Source organism: Daucus carota, chromosome 3, assembly GCF_001625215.2.
Source record: "Daucus carota subsp. sativus chromosome 3, DH1 v3.0, whole genome shotgun sequence".
NCBI lineage: Eukaryota > Viridiplantae > Streptophyta > Magnoliopsida > Apiales > Apiaceae > Daucus > Daucus carota.
The window spans coordinates 62,071,713-62,089,733 of NC_030383.2; the positions used below are offsets into that span (position 1 = coordinate 62,071,713).

General features: G+C 33.1%; 1 protein-coding gene across 2 annotated transcripts; it reads left to right on the forward strand.

The window, feature by feature from the left end:
* The first annotated feature begins 3,415 nt into the window (after positions 1-3,415).
* LOC108214121 (protein NETWORKED 1D) lies at positions 3,416-11,087 on the forward strand. 2 transcript variants are annotated; one of them, XM_017385921.2, is made up of 5 exons: positions 3,416-3,616; positions 4,105-4,170; positions 4,270-4,528; positions 5,053-9,488; positions 9,755-11,087. In XM_017385921.2, exons 3-5 carry the CDS (start codon positions 4,429-4,431, stop codon positions 10,874-10,876), a joined length of 5,658 nt encoding a protein of 1,885 aa, XP_017241410.1. In that variant the 5' UTR covers positions 3,416-3,616; positions 4,105-4,170; positions 4,270-4,428; the 3' UTR covers positions 10,877-11,087. The 2 variants fall into 2 exon arrangements, with proteins under 2 accessions (XP_017241410.1, XP_063946282.1); XM_064090212.1 differs by having other exon boundaries at positions 3,480-3,616; positions 4,344-4,528.
* The last annotated feature ends 6,934 nt before the right edge of the window (positions 11,088-18,021 follow it).

Here is an 18,021-nt window from a genome sequence, read left to right on the forward strand (position 1 = left end):
TTAGAAATTAAACCAAATGTATTCGGAATAGCCTTTTTCGTTTGTGAAGTATATTATTAACAATATTGTTATTTCAAGAAAAAAATAAATGTTACCCTCCGTCCCTCTGGATAGTATACATTGGGGGACGGGGACGCGACATGGACTTTAATGTTCGTGTAAAATGTAGTTGTGCAATATATTTTTTTAAATTTTTTTTCTGAATTAAAGTTTGGATGTTATATTCTTATAAAAAAAAGGAAAATCTCAAAACTAAGTTAGAGAACTATATTTTATAAGAATATTGAAATGCATATCGAGCAGTTAAAAAAATGTATAAAATTAAATGAGACAGAGGCAGTATCGACTTGTTTGGCTTCACAATATCCGCATCATACTCATTTATCTCATAATTTATTACATCCGAGTCATCATGTATTTCCTGTTCATATATTTATCATGTTGTGTATTCAAAATATAAGCATAAATATAATATTTTTCTGTCGTATAAAATTTACTTGATACCCCTCCCATATTTGACATAAACGATTATGTTGAAATCTTGAATGAATTACCCGTTTGTGTGATATATTTTTTGGTCATGCATAAGTATTTATAGTGACTTTGAAAGATAAATTTTAATATATTATAATTATATTTTTGATTTTAAAACTACTGAATTGTACATTTAACTAAATAATTTTAGATTTTTTTTATTTAAAAATAACTTTGTAAAACAATTTATGATACACCATGCTGATCTCGAGCCGTCCTTTGCCAAGTCACTTACAGTCCCACGGATCCACGTACAGATTGTACAGTCACACATGACAGTGATGACACATTTATAATGACAGTGACGACATTTATTTATACTCCGTCCGTCCCGATCAATAGTATACATTGGAGCACGGCGGCGCGACACAGACTTTAATGCTTCGATATAGTATAGTTCTGTAAATTATTTTAAAGATTTTTCTTTTTTTATAGAAGTATAATATTTATACTTTTATACAAAAAAAGAAAATCTTAAAAATAAGTTTGAGAACTATGTTTTATAAGAGTCTTAAAAAACGTGTCGAGTAGTAAAAACAAACTTATACAATTGACTGGGACAGAGAAAATACTGCATTATTTCTTCGCAACGAGTATGAACTATTATAAAATGCCATGTTTATCGGTTTCACGTTTTATATTTGCATTATTTGTAAATTAATCTTTCTATTTTGACTACTTATGAATATGATGGACAATTATTCAAGCTAAGACAGCGCTGATTAGCCTGCCATTCTGTCCATTTCTCGCCTAACTTATTTACCCCGCTTTTATCCGCTTAAATCATATTTTTTTAAACTACGGTATACTCTTCTCCATTGAATACGAAAATCAAGAAAAAGTGTAAAAAATGAGTAAAGTTAGATGAAAAATGAGTAAAGTGGTGGGACCTATTTCTTAATAATAAATTTGAGATAGTGGTACAAAATAATGGGCGTAATAGTATTTTTTTTTTGGAACATCGAAGAATGTGATGGGTGTAATAGTGTTTTATATTATAAAAAATTACTATTTTGAAAATGTATAAAAATAATAGTACATTTCAGAAAAGAAACTGTATAAAATTGACCGGGACGGAGGAAGTAGGAGTATATATTATTACATCCTCCTCCTGTAGATGGTTTTTACTTTTGACGAGTATATTTAGGTCTTTTGATAGTATAACAAAATTTAGTTTAAAAAAAAAAGATAGTATAACAAAAATTATTATGATAAAAAATCAAAGTAATGGAATTTTATGTGATGCGTGACAGTGACAACCGTTGCTTCTTGCCGTCCAACTAATCCAGTGGGACCCACCACCCTGTAAGGTCGGTGGGACAGCGTGTCATATGAGCCAAGAATCCTTTCTTTACACACAAAAATTAAAAGAATGTTTCATTTCGGTAAGATTACATGTACCCGTCGTCCTAAAATATAGGACCAGTTTAGGCGAATTTAAAAAAAATATTCCGTGCTTAGAGTAAAAAGTGAATTAAAATTAAAAAATAAATAAGTTAATAAACTGTTTAGGAAAAAGGTAACTTTTTTTAGAGAAATTAGAATTCTCACTTTCTTAAAAATACTTCTCCTTCTTTACATAAACGGGTTAAGAAAAACAACAGCTTATGCTTCTTCTAAACAAACAGCTACATAATACTTCTTTTGACCCTTCAATTATTTATATCGGATGACGGGATTCGACATAACCTTACACATAAATCATAATTGTGTTAACAATCTAACATACTGGAATCTAAATATCTAAATATATTATAATAAAAACTAGAAATCATAAACTTGCACATAATTATGTTAATGTTTTAAAATAATTTGTAAATCTCTATAGATAATACTTTTACTTCATCAAGTCATATTTAAAGTTAATTTTTTTAATTAACTAATTAATTTGCATACAGGAGGTCCTACTGAACCAATTAAGAGAAAAAAAAAATTCACGATCAGTATAGGATCCGGTTTCAGAAAGAAAGGCGTTAATTAATTGAGGCACAATTAATTAATGCTTACAATTAATTGAGCGTTAATTGCGCCTGTTGATTGAGGGCGTTAATTGTGCCTCTGTTTAATTGCGTCTGTTAATTGAGGGCGTTTATTGTGGCTTATAATTAAGGGCATAAATTGTGCCTCCTAATTGAGGACGTTAACTGTGCCGTATTTGATGGCGTTAATTGTGTCTTAATTGAGGGTGTTAATATTTTATTAATCGTACCTTAATTAAGAATTTAATTGTCTCAATTATGAGTTATCATAATTGTGTGAATATTTTGATCAGCACATGCATATACACATGATTTATTAATAATTAATTATTGGATATATTTTTATTTTTGTAATACTCGACTTATATTTTTCTTGTTTCCTTTGTTTTATTTTCAAAATTCTTAAAAGAAGATGGGTTTTTTTTTCGGACATTAAAGTTTTATTGTCTAAATTTCCCTGGTCATCTTGCATGTCCGACAGTTAGATAATAAATTTCTTGAATGAAAGAATTATCACGATGAATTGCTGATTCATATTTGTGAGATTTATTCTCAATTTCAAAAAAAAATATTAAGAGAAAAAAAATTAAAAACAATTTTTCGAGTATTTAACATTTTCTCAACAATAATCAACACAGGCACAAACGGAATATTACCATACGTCCATACCGAAGTAAATTAACATAAAATAATGCATGCAAATCTCGCTTAAAACTGCAAATCTCCACAACCTAAACAAACAAAAATCTCGGTGACCCCAACAAATTATACCATTTTAATTCAAGAAAGATTCTCATCTTTAACAGCTCCCCATAAAAAATTCCAACTAATTTTTTTCAAAATTTTAAATTCGTTTTACCAACCCTTTCATACATGTATCACATTTCAATAACTCTACAGTTACATAAGAAAAAGCACAGTTCATAAAGTAGGCCATTGCAGAACATAAAAGCAATGAAATTCTAGAGAGAGAAAGAGACTTGAATGAGAGAGAAGAAATCTTGGTTCAATTTTTTACAAGCAATAATGGGTTGATCATAAAGAATTTGCAGCTAGCTGAAGGTGTTTTTTAATGATTCTTGGCCAAAGTTTTGATTTTTCTGGTTAGTAAAGTAACTTTTTTATTTGATTATGAGTTGTTGTAAAGTTTTGATCTTGAATTCTGTTGATGTACTAATACCAAGATGTTGGATGAATATGTGTGTGTGTCAGTGTGTGTGTGTGTGTTTTTGTGATCCTGGGTGTGTGTTAGTTTGACTGATCATGACTTTTGTTTATTGGGTTTTTTATGAATTTGTGTTTAGAATTATGATCACTTTTGGTATAGAGTATAGTGGTTTTGGTTGAATTTTGTGGAGTTTTTATGTGGGTAGGTTTTGAAATTGTTGATCTTTTATGGGTTTGGTGAAAAATTTGATTTTGATGTATTAGACTATTAGAGATTAGAAATATATGAAACTTGAGGTATGCGAGATATGGTTTTCTTGGTTATAAGGAGTTTTTTGCTTTGATCGCAAACCAGAAAAAGGGAATTTTCTTTGTGATCTGATCATCTGACATTTTTTCGTGTTTGTGTTGTGGCTTTGATCAGGTTAGGTTAACATTTTTTGGAGACAGAGATTACTTTTTGTGGATTAGTTTCGGCTGTCTTGATTCGGTAAGAAAACTACCTGTTTAGTGTTTCCAGTTCTCAACCTTGGATTTTATGTTTAAGTCTTCGTGATAATACTGAAATTTGTTTCTGTTCTTGAATCAGGATTAAAGATTCAGTTCATTAGTATTTAATTGAGTGATCAGAACTCAGAAATTACTTTTACCAGTCTGCTTAAGGTCTACAGCTCAAGTTATATATTGACGGGTTGAATTGTTCTGGGAATTGGTTTGGTATCTGCATTGCAAATATAAGTTTGGCATCATGGCTTTGTCGCATACAAACTCGCAGAAGAAGTACTCTTGGTGGTGGGACAGTCACATAAGCCCCAAAAACTCAAGATGGCTTAAAGAAAATCTCACAGGTAGAACAGTTCATCTTTATGTATTTAGCCTCGTTAAGAATTTATAATGCAGCTATGCCTTGTTGCATTAATTACATCTGTCTCTGCTTGATATTTTTATTGAGTGTGTTACTTTGCAAACAATGTCATTTGCTGATAAACAACCGGCAGTCTCATATTATGTTACTGGAGCGTATATCTAATGTAGTTCCATCATGGCTTAGGTGTAATATATCCCATATGTTTTGTTTCACACGAGTGTTGGCAACTCTATTGAATGGTTACCAGTGTGACATACTGATATCATGCCGGTATCTTTAGAGAGGCTTGGTGGATAATCTCCTAATTTTGGCCCTAGTTATTAAATGCGGTCATGCTAAGAATTATACTGGGTGCCATTAGATATTTTATTCGCCAATGATTCTAATTTACCCCTCATCGATTTTTTCCAAAAGTATTGATATGATCAAAGATTGAGTTTTGCTTTGCTGTTATTATACCCAGTTGTTTAATGCGTATTTTTAAAATAAACCTTTGTTTTACAGATATGGATTCTAAAGTCAAATCAATGATCAAGCTTATTGAAGAGGATGCTGATTCTTTTGCAAGAAGAGCGGAAATGTACTATAAGAAGAGACCAGAGCTTATGAAATTGGTTGAAGAGTTCTACAGGGCATATAGAGCATTGGCTGAAAGATATGATCATGCTACTGGGGCGCTCCGTCAGGCCCAGCAAACAATGTCAGAAGCGTTTCCAAATCAAATACCCATGATGCTTGCTGACGATGCACCTGAAAATTATGATTCTGATGCTGATCAAAGGACACCTAAGATGTCAACTCCTGCTCGGGCTTTTTTTAATCCGGATGATCTACCCAAGAACTCTTCAGGCCGCCCGTATTCCCATGCTCCGAAGAAAAATGGGCAATTTGCAGAAGCTTTGGATTCTTTAAAACAACTTAATGGTCAATTTGGATCTGGAGAGAATGCAAAATTTACAGAAGGGAGGGCAAGAAAAGGCCTTAATTTTCAAGATAATGTGGAGTCTGATCAGTTGATTAAATCTGAGAAAGAAATACTAAATTTAAAGGAAATTATTGCTAAATTAGAAGCTGAGAAGGAAGATGGACTAAACCAGTATCAACAGTGTTTGGAGAGCTTGTCCAAGTTAAAAGAAGATGTCTCTCGTGCTCAAGAGAATTCGAGAGAACTCAATGACAAAGCAAGCAAAGCTGAAACTGAAGCACAACATTTAAAGGAAGCTCTCATCAAATTAGAAGCTGAAAAGGAGGCTAGCCTTCTGCAATACCATTTGTGCTTGGACAATATTTCTAATCTGGAAGACGTTCTATCTCGTGCTAAAAATGATTCTGAGAATTCTGAAGAACGAGCTCATAAGGCTGAAACTGAATTTCATTCAGTAAAACAAGACCTTGCTAGGGCAGAAGCTGAAAAAGATGATGTTCTGAATAAGTACAAGCAATCTTTGGAGGTGATATCAGATTTGGAGAACAAAATACTGCTTGCTGAAGAAAGTGCTCAAAAGCAAAGCGAACGTGCTGAAATGGCCGAAGGTGAAGTCGAAACTCTAAAGCAAGCTATACTAAAGTTGACTGCTGAGAAGGATGCTGCAGCTCTCCAGTATCAACAGTGCTTGGAGACCATAGCTGGTCTAGAGCGTTTGGTTTCCAGTGCACATGAGGAAACTCAATGGCTCAATGATGAGATAAATAAGAGAGGTGAGAAGCTAAAGGGTGCTGAGGAACGTTGTGTGCAGTCAGAGACATTGAATCAGTCACTCCACTCTGAGTTAGAGACTGTGCTTCTGAAGATGAGTAATCAAAATCAAGAATTAACAGAGAAGCAAAAAGAGTTGGGAAGGCTTTGGACGTGCATACAGGAAGAGCGATTGCGCTTCATAGAGGCTGAAACCGCATTCCAGACTTTGCAGCATTTACATTCCAAAGCTCAGGATGAACTAAGGTCCCTGGCTTTAGAACTACAGAATCAGACTCAAACTGTAAGGGAAATAGAAACTCATAATGTGAATTTGCAGGATGAAATCCTGAAGATAAAGGAAGCGAACATGGGCCTAAATCAGCTGAATCAGTCTTCGACTATATCCATGGAGAGCATGCAAAGTGAGATTTGTAGCTTAAGGGAAATGAATGGGAAGCTTGGGGAGGAGGTTGAGCTTCGAGTGGATCAACGAAATGCTCTTCAGCAAGAAATTTATTGTTTGAAACAGGAGCTTAAAGACTTGAATGATAAACAACAAGCGCTTTTGAATCAGGTGGATGCAGTAGGTTTAACACCGGAGTGCATTGAAACATCAGTGAAGGAACTGCAAGATGAGAACTCTAATTTAAGAGGGTTGTACCAGAAAGAAAAAAGCGAGAAGGTGGCTCTAATTGAGAAGCTTGAAATCTTTGAAAAGCTTTTGGAGAAAAATGCTCTCTTAGAGAATTCCCTTGCCGATATGAGTGTTGAACTGGAAGCAGTTCGAGGGAAGATTGTTGTGCTGGAAGAATCTTGTGAATGTCTTTTACAGGAGAAATCTGCTCTTGTTGATGAGAAGGTCACTTTAATGTCTCAACTGCAGTCAACAACAGATAATTTGGGCAAACTCTCAGCAGCTAGCACCATTTTACAGAATTCTCTTGATGATGCACATAACGAACTTGAAGAAATAAAGGCTAAAGCTATGAACTTGGAAGATTCATGCATGTTGCTGGTCAGTCAGAAGTCTAGCCTGATCAGTGAGAAGGATAATTTGGTTTCCGAATTGGAAATTACTCACCAGAGGTTAAAGGGTTTGGAGGAAAAAATTGTAGAACTCGAGGAGAAGAAATTGGTAGTGGAGAAAGAGAAACTTTTGGCACTGAACGTAGGACAAGAGCTGAAAGTTTCTCTAGAGGCAGAGAAACATGAGCATTCCTGTTTTGCCAAAATGAGGGCAACACAATTGGCTTGTTTGGAGACTCAGGTTCATCTCTTAGAAGAAGAAAAGTGTAGCATAAATAAAGCATGGCAGAAAGAACTAGACAAAGCTCTGAATTCCCAAATGGAAACTTTTGTTTTGCAGGCTTGTGTACAGGATCTGGGAGAGAAGCACTCATCTCTCTTGATTGAGTGCCAGAAACTCTCGGAGGCTTCCAAGATGTCAGAAATGTTGGTATCTAAACTAGAAAAGGAGAATGTTGAACAAACGGTGGAGGTGAAATCCTTGTCTGACCAATTAAGCACATCAAAAAATGGCATGCATCATTTGTTAACGGCTCTTGAGATTATTGCGGACCACAAATGTGAAGATAAAAATGGGCAAGATGAAGTCAATGTGGATCATATCCTCAGAAAACTACAAGATACAAAACAGTCCTTATGCAAGTCGCAGGATGAAAATCAGCTTCAAGCTGTTGAAATATTAGTTCTTGTCACACTGTTTAGTGAAATGAGATCAGAGGCAGCAAAAATAGCTACGGAAAAAAACATTACTGACAAAGAATTAGCTATCAGGTCTGCGCAATGTGTGTCGGTTCAAAGTGAGGCCCGCAAACTTTTTGAGATCACTGAAAAACTTAGGTTGGACGTAATTGATGGATGTCAGAAAGAGAAAGAATTGGTGACTCAGGCAGAGAATCTATCCCAAAGGTTGCTGGACAAGGAAATGGCTTGTGAAAATCTACAAGACGAAAAAACGCACTTGCTTGTTGAATTATTAGTTCTTGTTACACTGTTTAGTGAATTGAAATCAGTGGCAGCAAAAATGGCTACAGAAAAGAGCATTACTGATCAAGAATTAGCTATCAGGTCTGCGCAATGCGCGGCGGTTCAAAGTGAGGCCCACAAACTTTTTGAGATTACTGAAAAGCTGAGTTTGGACGTAATTAATGGATCTCAGAAAGAGAAAGAGTTGATGACTCAGATAGAGAATCTATCCCAAAGGTTTTTGGACAAGGGAATGGCTTATGAATATCTACAAGATGAGAGAATGCATGTGCTTGATCAAAATAACATCTTACTAGAAAAAGTTTCACAGTTGGAGGAAAAGAATGATACAATAGAAGAGGACAGTTGTATGATTTTTGGTGAAATGTTATCTTTGAATGTCCTCTCTCTGATATTAAAGAATAATGTTTGTGAAAGATCTTTGGAAATGGAAGAGATTCAGCTTGTCAATACTTCCCTGGAAAAGAAATTAACCATAAAAGAAAAGATGTTGGAAGATCTTCAAACTGAGAACCTGCTTCTCGGTGAGACAGTGCAGAAGTCAGGGGATGAATTGCAATCAGTCACATGTGTTGTTGGTCAGTTGAGTCATGAGATTGAAAGTGTTAAGAATCTGTTTCACTTAAAAGAAATAGAACTTCTGGAAGCACAACAAAAGATTACTGTCAAAGAAGATGAAAAATCAGGGTTGGCCAAGATAGTGGAGGATTTGAAGAGTAAAGAAGATGTACTTCAGATAATTCGAGAAGACCTGGAGAAGCATATAGGCCAACTCGAGGAAGACAAGGATCATTTGAGTGAGAAAAATAGGTCTCTTGGCGAGGCAAAACAGAACTTGGAGGTCGAATTGCGCCTTCTTCATGATAAACATGAAACAGCTAACTATAAGGAAGCAAGTTTGCTTTCCCAAATGCAAGAGAGAAATGAAGAGATTGATATGTGGGAGACACAGGCAACAGCATTTTACGGTGAATTTCAGACCTCTGCTGTAGCTCAAGCTTTCTTTCTGGAGAAAGTCCGTGAGCTTACTGAAGAATGCACCAGTCTCCGGGATGAAATTACTTCAAAAGATGTGAAAATGGATATGTTAGACAAAAGAATAGGCATTTTGGAAGGTCAAAATAAAGAACTTGAAGCTCAGATCGCTCCATATAGCCAAGCCCTCACTTCTTTGATAGATAGCATATCATCTCTGGAGAAGCATACCTTCCTGCATGCACATCTTGATAAAACTATCAATGAAGAAGTAAAGGTAATATTAACTGATATAGATTTTAAAAATTATTACTTTGGCTATTTTATATTGAGATGTTCGAAACAGTTCTTGAATTGATCAATGTCTTGAAGGGTTCCATTAATAGTGATAATTTACTTAGTAGTATTAGTAGTGTAAATGCTTTACCAGCTTTCTTGACACGGGAATTTTTGTTATAAAATTTATATAACCATTAATATCAAACAACATGATTTCAAAAATTAATGACCTTTGATTCTATTGTAAATTGTTTACTTGTGTAGGATGCTAAATTGGCAAATGAAGACCCTGCTGCAAGTGATCAAAGTGATAATAAAGCCATATCGCCAGATACAATTTTAAATATGCAGCATCTTCAAGGTAGAATCAAAGCTATAGAAGATACCATTGTGGAAATGGAAAGGCTTGCAATTGAAGAAAACTCAGATTTACATGCCAAATTGGAATGTGCATTGAAAAAGATAGATGAAATGAGCTCTGAAAACCGTAAATACACGGAAAACTTAAAGCAGCCACAATCTGAAATTTCAGAGGAGAATGGGCTTCTGCCAAAAGACATTATGCTTGATCACATATCTGAAACTTCCTCCTATGGGATAAGTAAAAGACGCTATGACGGGTCTGATATCCAAGTGTTTGAGACGTGGGAAAACACTGATCAAGAAAGTAGCATTAATCTTGCTGTTGGCAAGGGAAAGAAGTCGGTCAATGCACCCAATAAGAAAGAGCATTCTGAAGCAATTAAACAGGATAGAGAATTTATTACTTCAAATTCTCTAGTAGAGAAAGAGTTGAGAGTGGACAACTTTGAGATCTCCAAGAGATTTATGCAGCCCCCACAGGATGGGAACAAGAGAAAAGTCTTGGAAAGACTGAACTCTGATGTCCAGAAGTTGACAAACCTTCAAATCACTGTCCAAGATTTGAAGAGGAAAGTTGAGAGTGTCGAGAAGACCAGAAAAGGCAAAGGAAGCACTGAAACCGCTACTATTAAAGGGAAGTTGGAAGAAGCTGAGTCATCAATCCAGAAGTTGTTCGACTTCAATGGAAAATTGATGAAGAATATCGAGGACAAATCTTCACAGGCTGTCCAGAAGTCTGTAACGGAATCGGAAGAAAGTGGCAGTGCAAGAAGGAAGAGAATATCAGAGCAGGCGCTAAGAGTATCAGAAAGAATTGGCCGGTTGCAGTTGGAAATACAGAGAATACAGTTTGAATTACTAAAGCTTGACGATGGCAAGGAAAGCAAAGGAAAAATTAAAATTGTAGAGTCCAAAAGAAGAGTCCTTCTCCGGGATTATCTCTATGGTGGAGTAAGAAAGATCCCCAAGCGAAAGAAGGCGCCATTTTGTGCATGCGTAGAACCTAAGACAAAGGGAGACTGAGCTAGGTATTTACACCAAGCCTGCACATGAGTAGAGTAATAGAGTTCATACTTTCTCCATTATATTCCTTAGCAAATTTTTGAATAAATGGTCTCCCGACATTAGAGAAACTCCTGTACATTATTAGGCATCTGTCATATTAAAAAGAAGCCTACTCTTGCGTATAATTTGTTTACTTTCTTACTTGAGTACATGATTATTATTGGGCTAATTATATACTTATCCCCTGGCAAGTAATATATTTGTGAAGTGATTTAGTGAACTTTTAAGACATGGGCAAGTTTCATGTAGTGCTGTAGTATATACCTTCTAAAACTGCTCATGGTTATCAAATGATTCTAAACTTCATATTTTAGCTTCACATTTCTATACTTGAGACTGCTGATGTGTTGTCATGTGGTGTGACACTGTATGCGGATCCTGAAGATCCTAGAAATTTCCGCAAAACCACTGGGGTAAATTTCTTTTCCATACACATTTCGGGATTTTTGTTGCAAACCCTTCTGAGGTATATTCTTTATGATTTATGATGCCTTTAATTGCTACATTGTTATTATACCATTTTAGCTGTTTATGCAAAAGAGTTGTTGAGTGTATAGAAGAAGCTTACTGGTGTGTCTTGCTGAAGAAAACCTTGTTTTGTTAATGATTAGACTATAAGGCATGTTAGCTACACATTATGTATAATGTTTGAAGAGTATATAGCTAAGCATTTTCGATGTTCCATTATATAGTATTGTTGAGAAGGCACGGCGGACAAATCTAGGATTGTTTTCCTGGGATCAACAAATAAATTTTTGGAAAACACTCGTATATTTTTAAATTTTCCCGAGACAATTTATAATTTTGTAAAATTTGTAATGAATGTCATGGAGACAAGTGTCCCCGTGCCTCCCGCTAGATCCAGCCCAGAATATTAACATGTTCGACAGTAAAATTAATATCAAAATGAGCGATGCTTATGCAGCAGCAGATTGTTACAACCTTCAACAATCCGGTTGTGTCGACCGCTTCTTTATTCAAATCATAATATCAGGTATGTCCCGTTCGGAAGTAAGTAACATTTTCGAAAGGGTGATCGAGATTAATCCCACACGAGATTCTACTTGAGCACCTGTACAATTTCTCAAAATAGCTAGCTCGTGTCAATCGCAAACCTGAAACGAACTAACCCAGCAGTTGGTGAACGTTAATTAGTTTTTTCTAAAACACTGCTGCAAAAAATATTTAAATATTATTTTTTTTTTAGTGATATTTACTTATTTAGCAGTGTTTTAAAAATTAATCCCCTGCAAGGTCGGCCACCTATTCGATTTTTGAAATCCGATTAATCCTTATATATATTTCTTAATCGAAGTATATATGACAAATTATTAGAATTAAAATATTATATTACTTTAAATATGAATAATTACAGAGTTATTGAATATAGCAAATATATTAGTTACTAAATAGCTAATATAATAATAACTAAATATTAAATAATATTTTAATATTAAAATAAATCTGATTTTCACTCCGATTAATCCCTAAATCGGTAATTCAACCGATTAGGTCGGATTCCAGATTTCTATAACACTGTTATTTAGTCATAATTAAGCATATAAGTTGACACGGGCCTTTATAACAGAAGGAAGCAGATAAAAGTTTAACAAGTACTTCGTAGGCCCACGATCAATGTTGGGCTTTTTTCATAATTGGAAAATATTGACAATACAAAATATAAGCCCGCGTTCTTGAAACGAGGCTACAAGGTCGACCAGTTCCTCAAACGCAATTTTATTCCATAAAATAACCAGATTACAAAATACGCATTCATAAATTTATTAAGTTACTTCAGCTGATAAACCGTACAATCAATTATAAAATTAAGGGTACTGTTAAATTATAAATAAATTAGAATGTCAGAAAGTTCGTAAAAAGGTTTTGTAGTAAAAATCGAAAAATTATCTGATTTATTTTGTATTTACTTATTTGAGTAATAATATAAAAATAATATATTTGATAAGGTTTGACAGTAATATTTATCACTTCTATTGTAATATTAAAACCTAACAGAAGTATAACTTATTGTAAACTTATCACACAATAATCAAAAATGAAAACGAGGCTGAAATTTAAAATAAGAAAATATCCCGAACTTATAAAGAAATATGCTAAATCTAAAATGAAAATGCATAAAAATCAAAACCATTTCAAATAAATTAAAATTTAAGCTAGAATTAGTATCTCTCCTATGACTATAAGGACTTAGTATCTCTCCCATGACTATAAGGGTTTTTTCTTTTTTTTTACAAATATGACTTATATGGGTACCTGTTCATATTTTCAATCCAACCGTGCTCATGACTACAAGGACTTATTAACAGGACTGTTCACGAACCGAGCCGAGCCGAGTTTTGACCGAGTCAAGCCGAGCTTTAAATTTTTTCCTATCGAACCGAGCCGAGCCGAGCTTTCTTATCGAACAAAAAAATGTGTTCGAGCTCGAGCTCGTCAACTAACGAGCCGAACACGAGCTTGTTCACGAACAAATACGAGCCGAGTCGAGTCGAGCCGAGCCAGAGAAAAATAAGACCAAAATGCTACTTTACTCTTAAAATAGCAAGCCAAATAAAATTTTTAGTGTGTTTTGATGGCACCATATTATAGTTAATATTCTCATGATCGATTTGATATATTATATGTTGAATTCGGCGTTCAATAACATATATATATTACGAAATTATCATGAAAATATTGCTTTTTTTCGAGTTTTAACGAGCCGAGCTCGAGCCGAACACACTAAAAGCTCGGCTCGAGCTCGTTTTCTTAACGAACATATTTATGTGTTCGAGCTCGAGCTCTTAACGAACCGAGCCGAACCGAGCTTTTATCGAGCCGAGCTCGAGCTTGTTCGCGAACAGCTCGGTTCGCGAACAGCTCTACTTATTAACATCTCAATGCAAAAAAGGATCTAGACAATGCTGGCAAGCCACACCGACAGTTCAAAGTTAGGAATTCCGGTCAAGTAGCCGTAGGGTCTTAAAATGTAAGATATGAAATTTAATACTCCCTCCGTCCCTTTTTATCTGTCCATTTTGGAAAAAAAAACACATACCAAGGAATAATTGATTGTATGAACTTTTTCATTAAATACCTCTAATTAATATCTTGAAAATGGTGGAATACCCCTACTTTATGTCTTGAAAACATGAATTCAACCAAGTTTTAAATAAGTCAAGCCTTGAAAATTGAAATTATGGAGATATATTTGAAAAACTATCATTAAATTAGTTTTGAAAGTATAAATGGACAGATAAATAGGGACAAATTCTTACTTCCAAAGTGGACAGATAAATAGGGACGGAGGGAGTAATAGCCATACGGCCCACAATATCTGTAACATTGTTTTTATATAATCAATGTCTTGTTCTTATTTTCACTTTAAGAGGTTCTATGTACCACACAACTATTTCTTCTATAAAATAAGTTTCTTTTTAATAAATCTATTGCCGACTTTTTTGATATAAAAGAAAATTCTTGTTATATTTATTAATTTAAAAGCTTACTAGTGTTGGGCAATCATCACATTCTAGATGTTAGAAAAGTGTATGGTGGTGACCATTTTTTTTCCTTTTAACAAACATATTATAATTAATGAGTTATGTTTTCAATTGGCTTGGTGAGGTTTTAACTTGGATCAAAAGTTTAATAAGGTTTTAACTTGACTAAAAAATTTAATAATATTTTCATCTGGTTGTGAACAAAGTGTTGTTCAAAAATAAAAACATGTAATATTTCGTCTTAATAATATTATTTTTATCTTTTAACACGTATTTTAAAATGTTACGATCACATAGCTAGAATTATTGTATGAATTTTTTGTAAATAAAAGTGTTGATAAAATATTTTATTCAAAATAATAATTATGTCTAGTCAAAATATTTTGACATACATTTTTGTAAATAAAAGTGTTGTATCTTATTTTTTAAAGATCTTTTCATAAAAGAAACGTATATGTTAAACTCTTAATCATAAAATCTAAATTTAAAAATAAAGTACTTAAGATCTTCATTAATGCGATTTGACTATTAATAGTGTACTTAAGATCTTATTAATGCATATCACGAAAGCTTAGAGCCCATGAAGCGATGTGTGATTAGGCTCCATTAGGTACACCTATTAGTAGGCTATAATTACTTGGTGCAGTGCTTTAATCACAAATTCCTTTCTTGTCGGACTATTATCGATGATCGCACTGTGTTGGTTTCGATTCGAATGGCATTTTCCCTTTTACGAAGTTTCTACATAAATCTGAATTATAAATAACAAAAGAGGTTTCTTAGGTTTTATTAAATGTGAAAGAAATCTTTGGATTTAAAATCGTGACAGCATTTTCAATACTGAGAAGTTTTAGCTAAAAATCTGTTTGAAGTAATGAAAATAAAAATCATAAAAAAAAATATCTAATTGTGTATCACATTTGCAGGGCAAACTTCTTAGGTATAGTTTCAGTGGGGTGAGCATTCGGCGGTTCAGTTTAAAATCGAACCGAATTAAAAAAATCGAAAATTAAAATATGTATTTTTTGAAATTAAACCGAACTAAATTATTATTCTAACTCGAATCGAAGAAACCAAATTATTTCGATTAGGTTCCGATTCAACAAAACCGAAATTTTTAAAACCTTGTATTAATGTATTGTAACTATAAGTCTAGCACCAGCAGCAGCTACTAACTAACTAGCTGGCCAAAAATGTGAATAGCATCTCTCATTTGCATTACAAAACTCCACTCAAATTCAAGCTTGTAATCCATTTCAATATGCATTCTAATTCCTGTGTTTGAATTTTGATTGTTGTATACATTGGGAGAGCCAGAGACGTGCAGCGCTTCGATAATCATAATTTAGGACATTAGATTCTAGATTACCACTAAATATTGTATATAAAATATATTTATTTTATATCGTGTATATTTTGTGAAAGTAATTATAACACTCAACTTATCTTCAAAAGAAAACACTCAACTTTCGCATTCACAAAAGTGAAGGGTTTATTTGAGTTTTTAAGTGCCATGATATTCGGTGACCGCGAAACAAATTTTCAAAAAATATTTATATATTTTCAATATTTATGAAACATTCTATAATCTTTCAAAAGTTGAAACAACAAAATTTTGTTTAAAAAAATAATAGAGAGGACATATGTCTCATATTAGCCGCCGGAGTCCAATAAATTACTTATCTCATTATCTATTAATAAAATAAAATAATGAGTTCCAGTTAATTATATTAATCTAAAAATTCATATTTTTAATGTAAGTGTAACAACAATTCCTGTTGTTCCATGTTATTATTTTAATAATAAATTTGGGGTGGAAATGATAAAGAAGAAAAAAGAGGGAAAAAAATTTTTCATTCATAAATTTTATACAAGTACGGTTAAAGGTTACTTAAAAATAGAAAACGACTAGAAAATTTCAGGATGTACTAATGATTTTGATAATTATTACTAGAATAGTGTTGGAATAACTTATTTCAATTATCTACACATGAGTTTGAAAGCTCGTTTAGCTAATCAATTCAGCTTCAACCAATTCACTAGCCACAAATGAGATCCTGTTCGAACACAATTAAGCTAATTGAATTGTGGTTACACATAAGCTTTATGAGCAAACAAAATTCAGAAAAGAAATGGTAGGACAAGAAATCTAGGTTAGGTACGTTCTTCACTCGTGCACAGCTAGCGGTTGGTATCTTGTCATTTTCCTAGAAAGAGAGAAGAGAATCTCTCGTACCTACACAATGATACATCTACAAACAAACAATATTTTCATCTTTAATAAATCTTTTAACTTGGACCCTTTTCGGTCGCATTCTACGGAAAGTATTCAAGATCATGATTTCGAATTTCTTTATAATTCATATAAATATTTTTATATTTATAAATATAAATATATTTAATAAATCTTTTTTAATTTTGCATCCTCTTCCTACTATTAAATCTTTGAAGATTTGTACCTGTTGTTGGCTGCTTCTACATCTAGATCTTCCCTCCTTCTCAATTTTTTTGACCTCTCTCTCAATTTATGTGGAATATCTTTTTAAAAAGATTCAATAGTAAAAATTTTAAAAAAGTTGGTGATATAAAAAAAATTAAAAATATTTTTTTGCCAACAATAATATTCAAATAAATAAAATTTATTAAAAGAGAAAGCATTTCAACATTATTCAAAAATAATTATAATCCAATAAAAAAATATAAAAGTTAATCTTGGATATTTAGTTAATTATATCTTAAAATTTAGTTCCATGCATTTATTTAGATAATTATATTCTAAAATTAATTTAATAAAAGGATTGCATACTTTATTTCCATATAAATTTCAAATGATGTGGCCTGCCACATATCAAACTCTACTGCCAATCTGTCATTCCATCTCAACCTTCGTTACTTTTTTTAACGACAGTGATGAGTTTGATACGATTAAGCGAGTTTAGTAAGCTACTTGAGACCCCGTGGAGATCAATGTTGAAGTTGATACCGTTTGTCGACTTGAGTGACGAGTTTGATAATTAACCAAAAAAATAGTCCTTCCGTCTCAAAATAGTTGTCACATTTGATTTTGTGTCGGTCAAATTGACTAAAGTTTGACTGAAATTTATTAATATTTCATCAAGTGACAAAATAAAAAAAATATATCACCAGAAATAACTTTTAATCTATTTTAAAATGTAATTTTCAATTTTTTAAAATAATGAGTGATTGACTTATAATTTTTGGTCAAAATTTAATCAATTTGACCAATAAAAATAGAAATGTGACAATTATTTTGAGAAAAAAGCAAGTGATCATGGAGTAAACTACTTTGCTAAATCCCAAGACTTCAAACTTATTGGTTTCAGTGCTTTCAGACCAAACATAAATGTTTAACTCTAGCTTTGACTTGATGCAGTACTGTTCATTGGCACTTTGTCCTTAAAAACAGAATAATCTTCCTATACACACACAATTTTGTAAGTATTGTCCATCTTTTCTTGTCATGTACTCATGTGTACTAGTCTATCTTTTAAGTTTGAAATAAGTTGAAAAATGTCCCCTCAGCTTTTGCTTTCTCTATCCCCTTCTATTTATACTACAGTACGGAGTATTTTAATATTC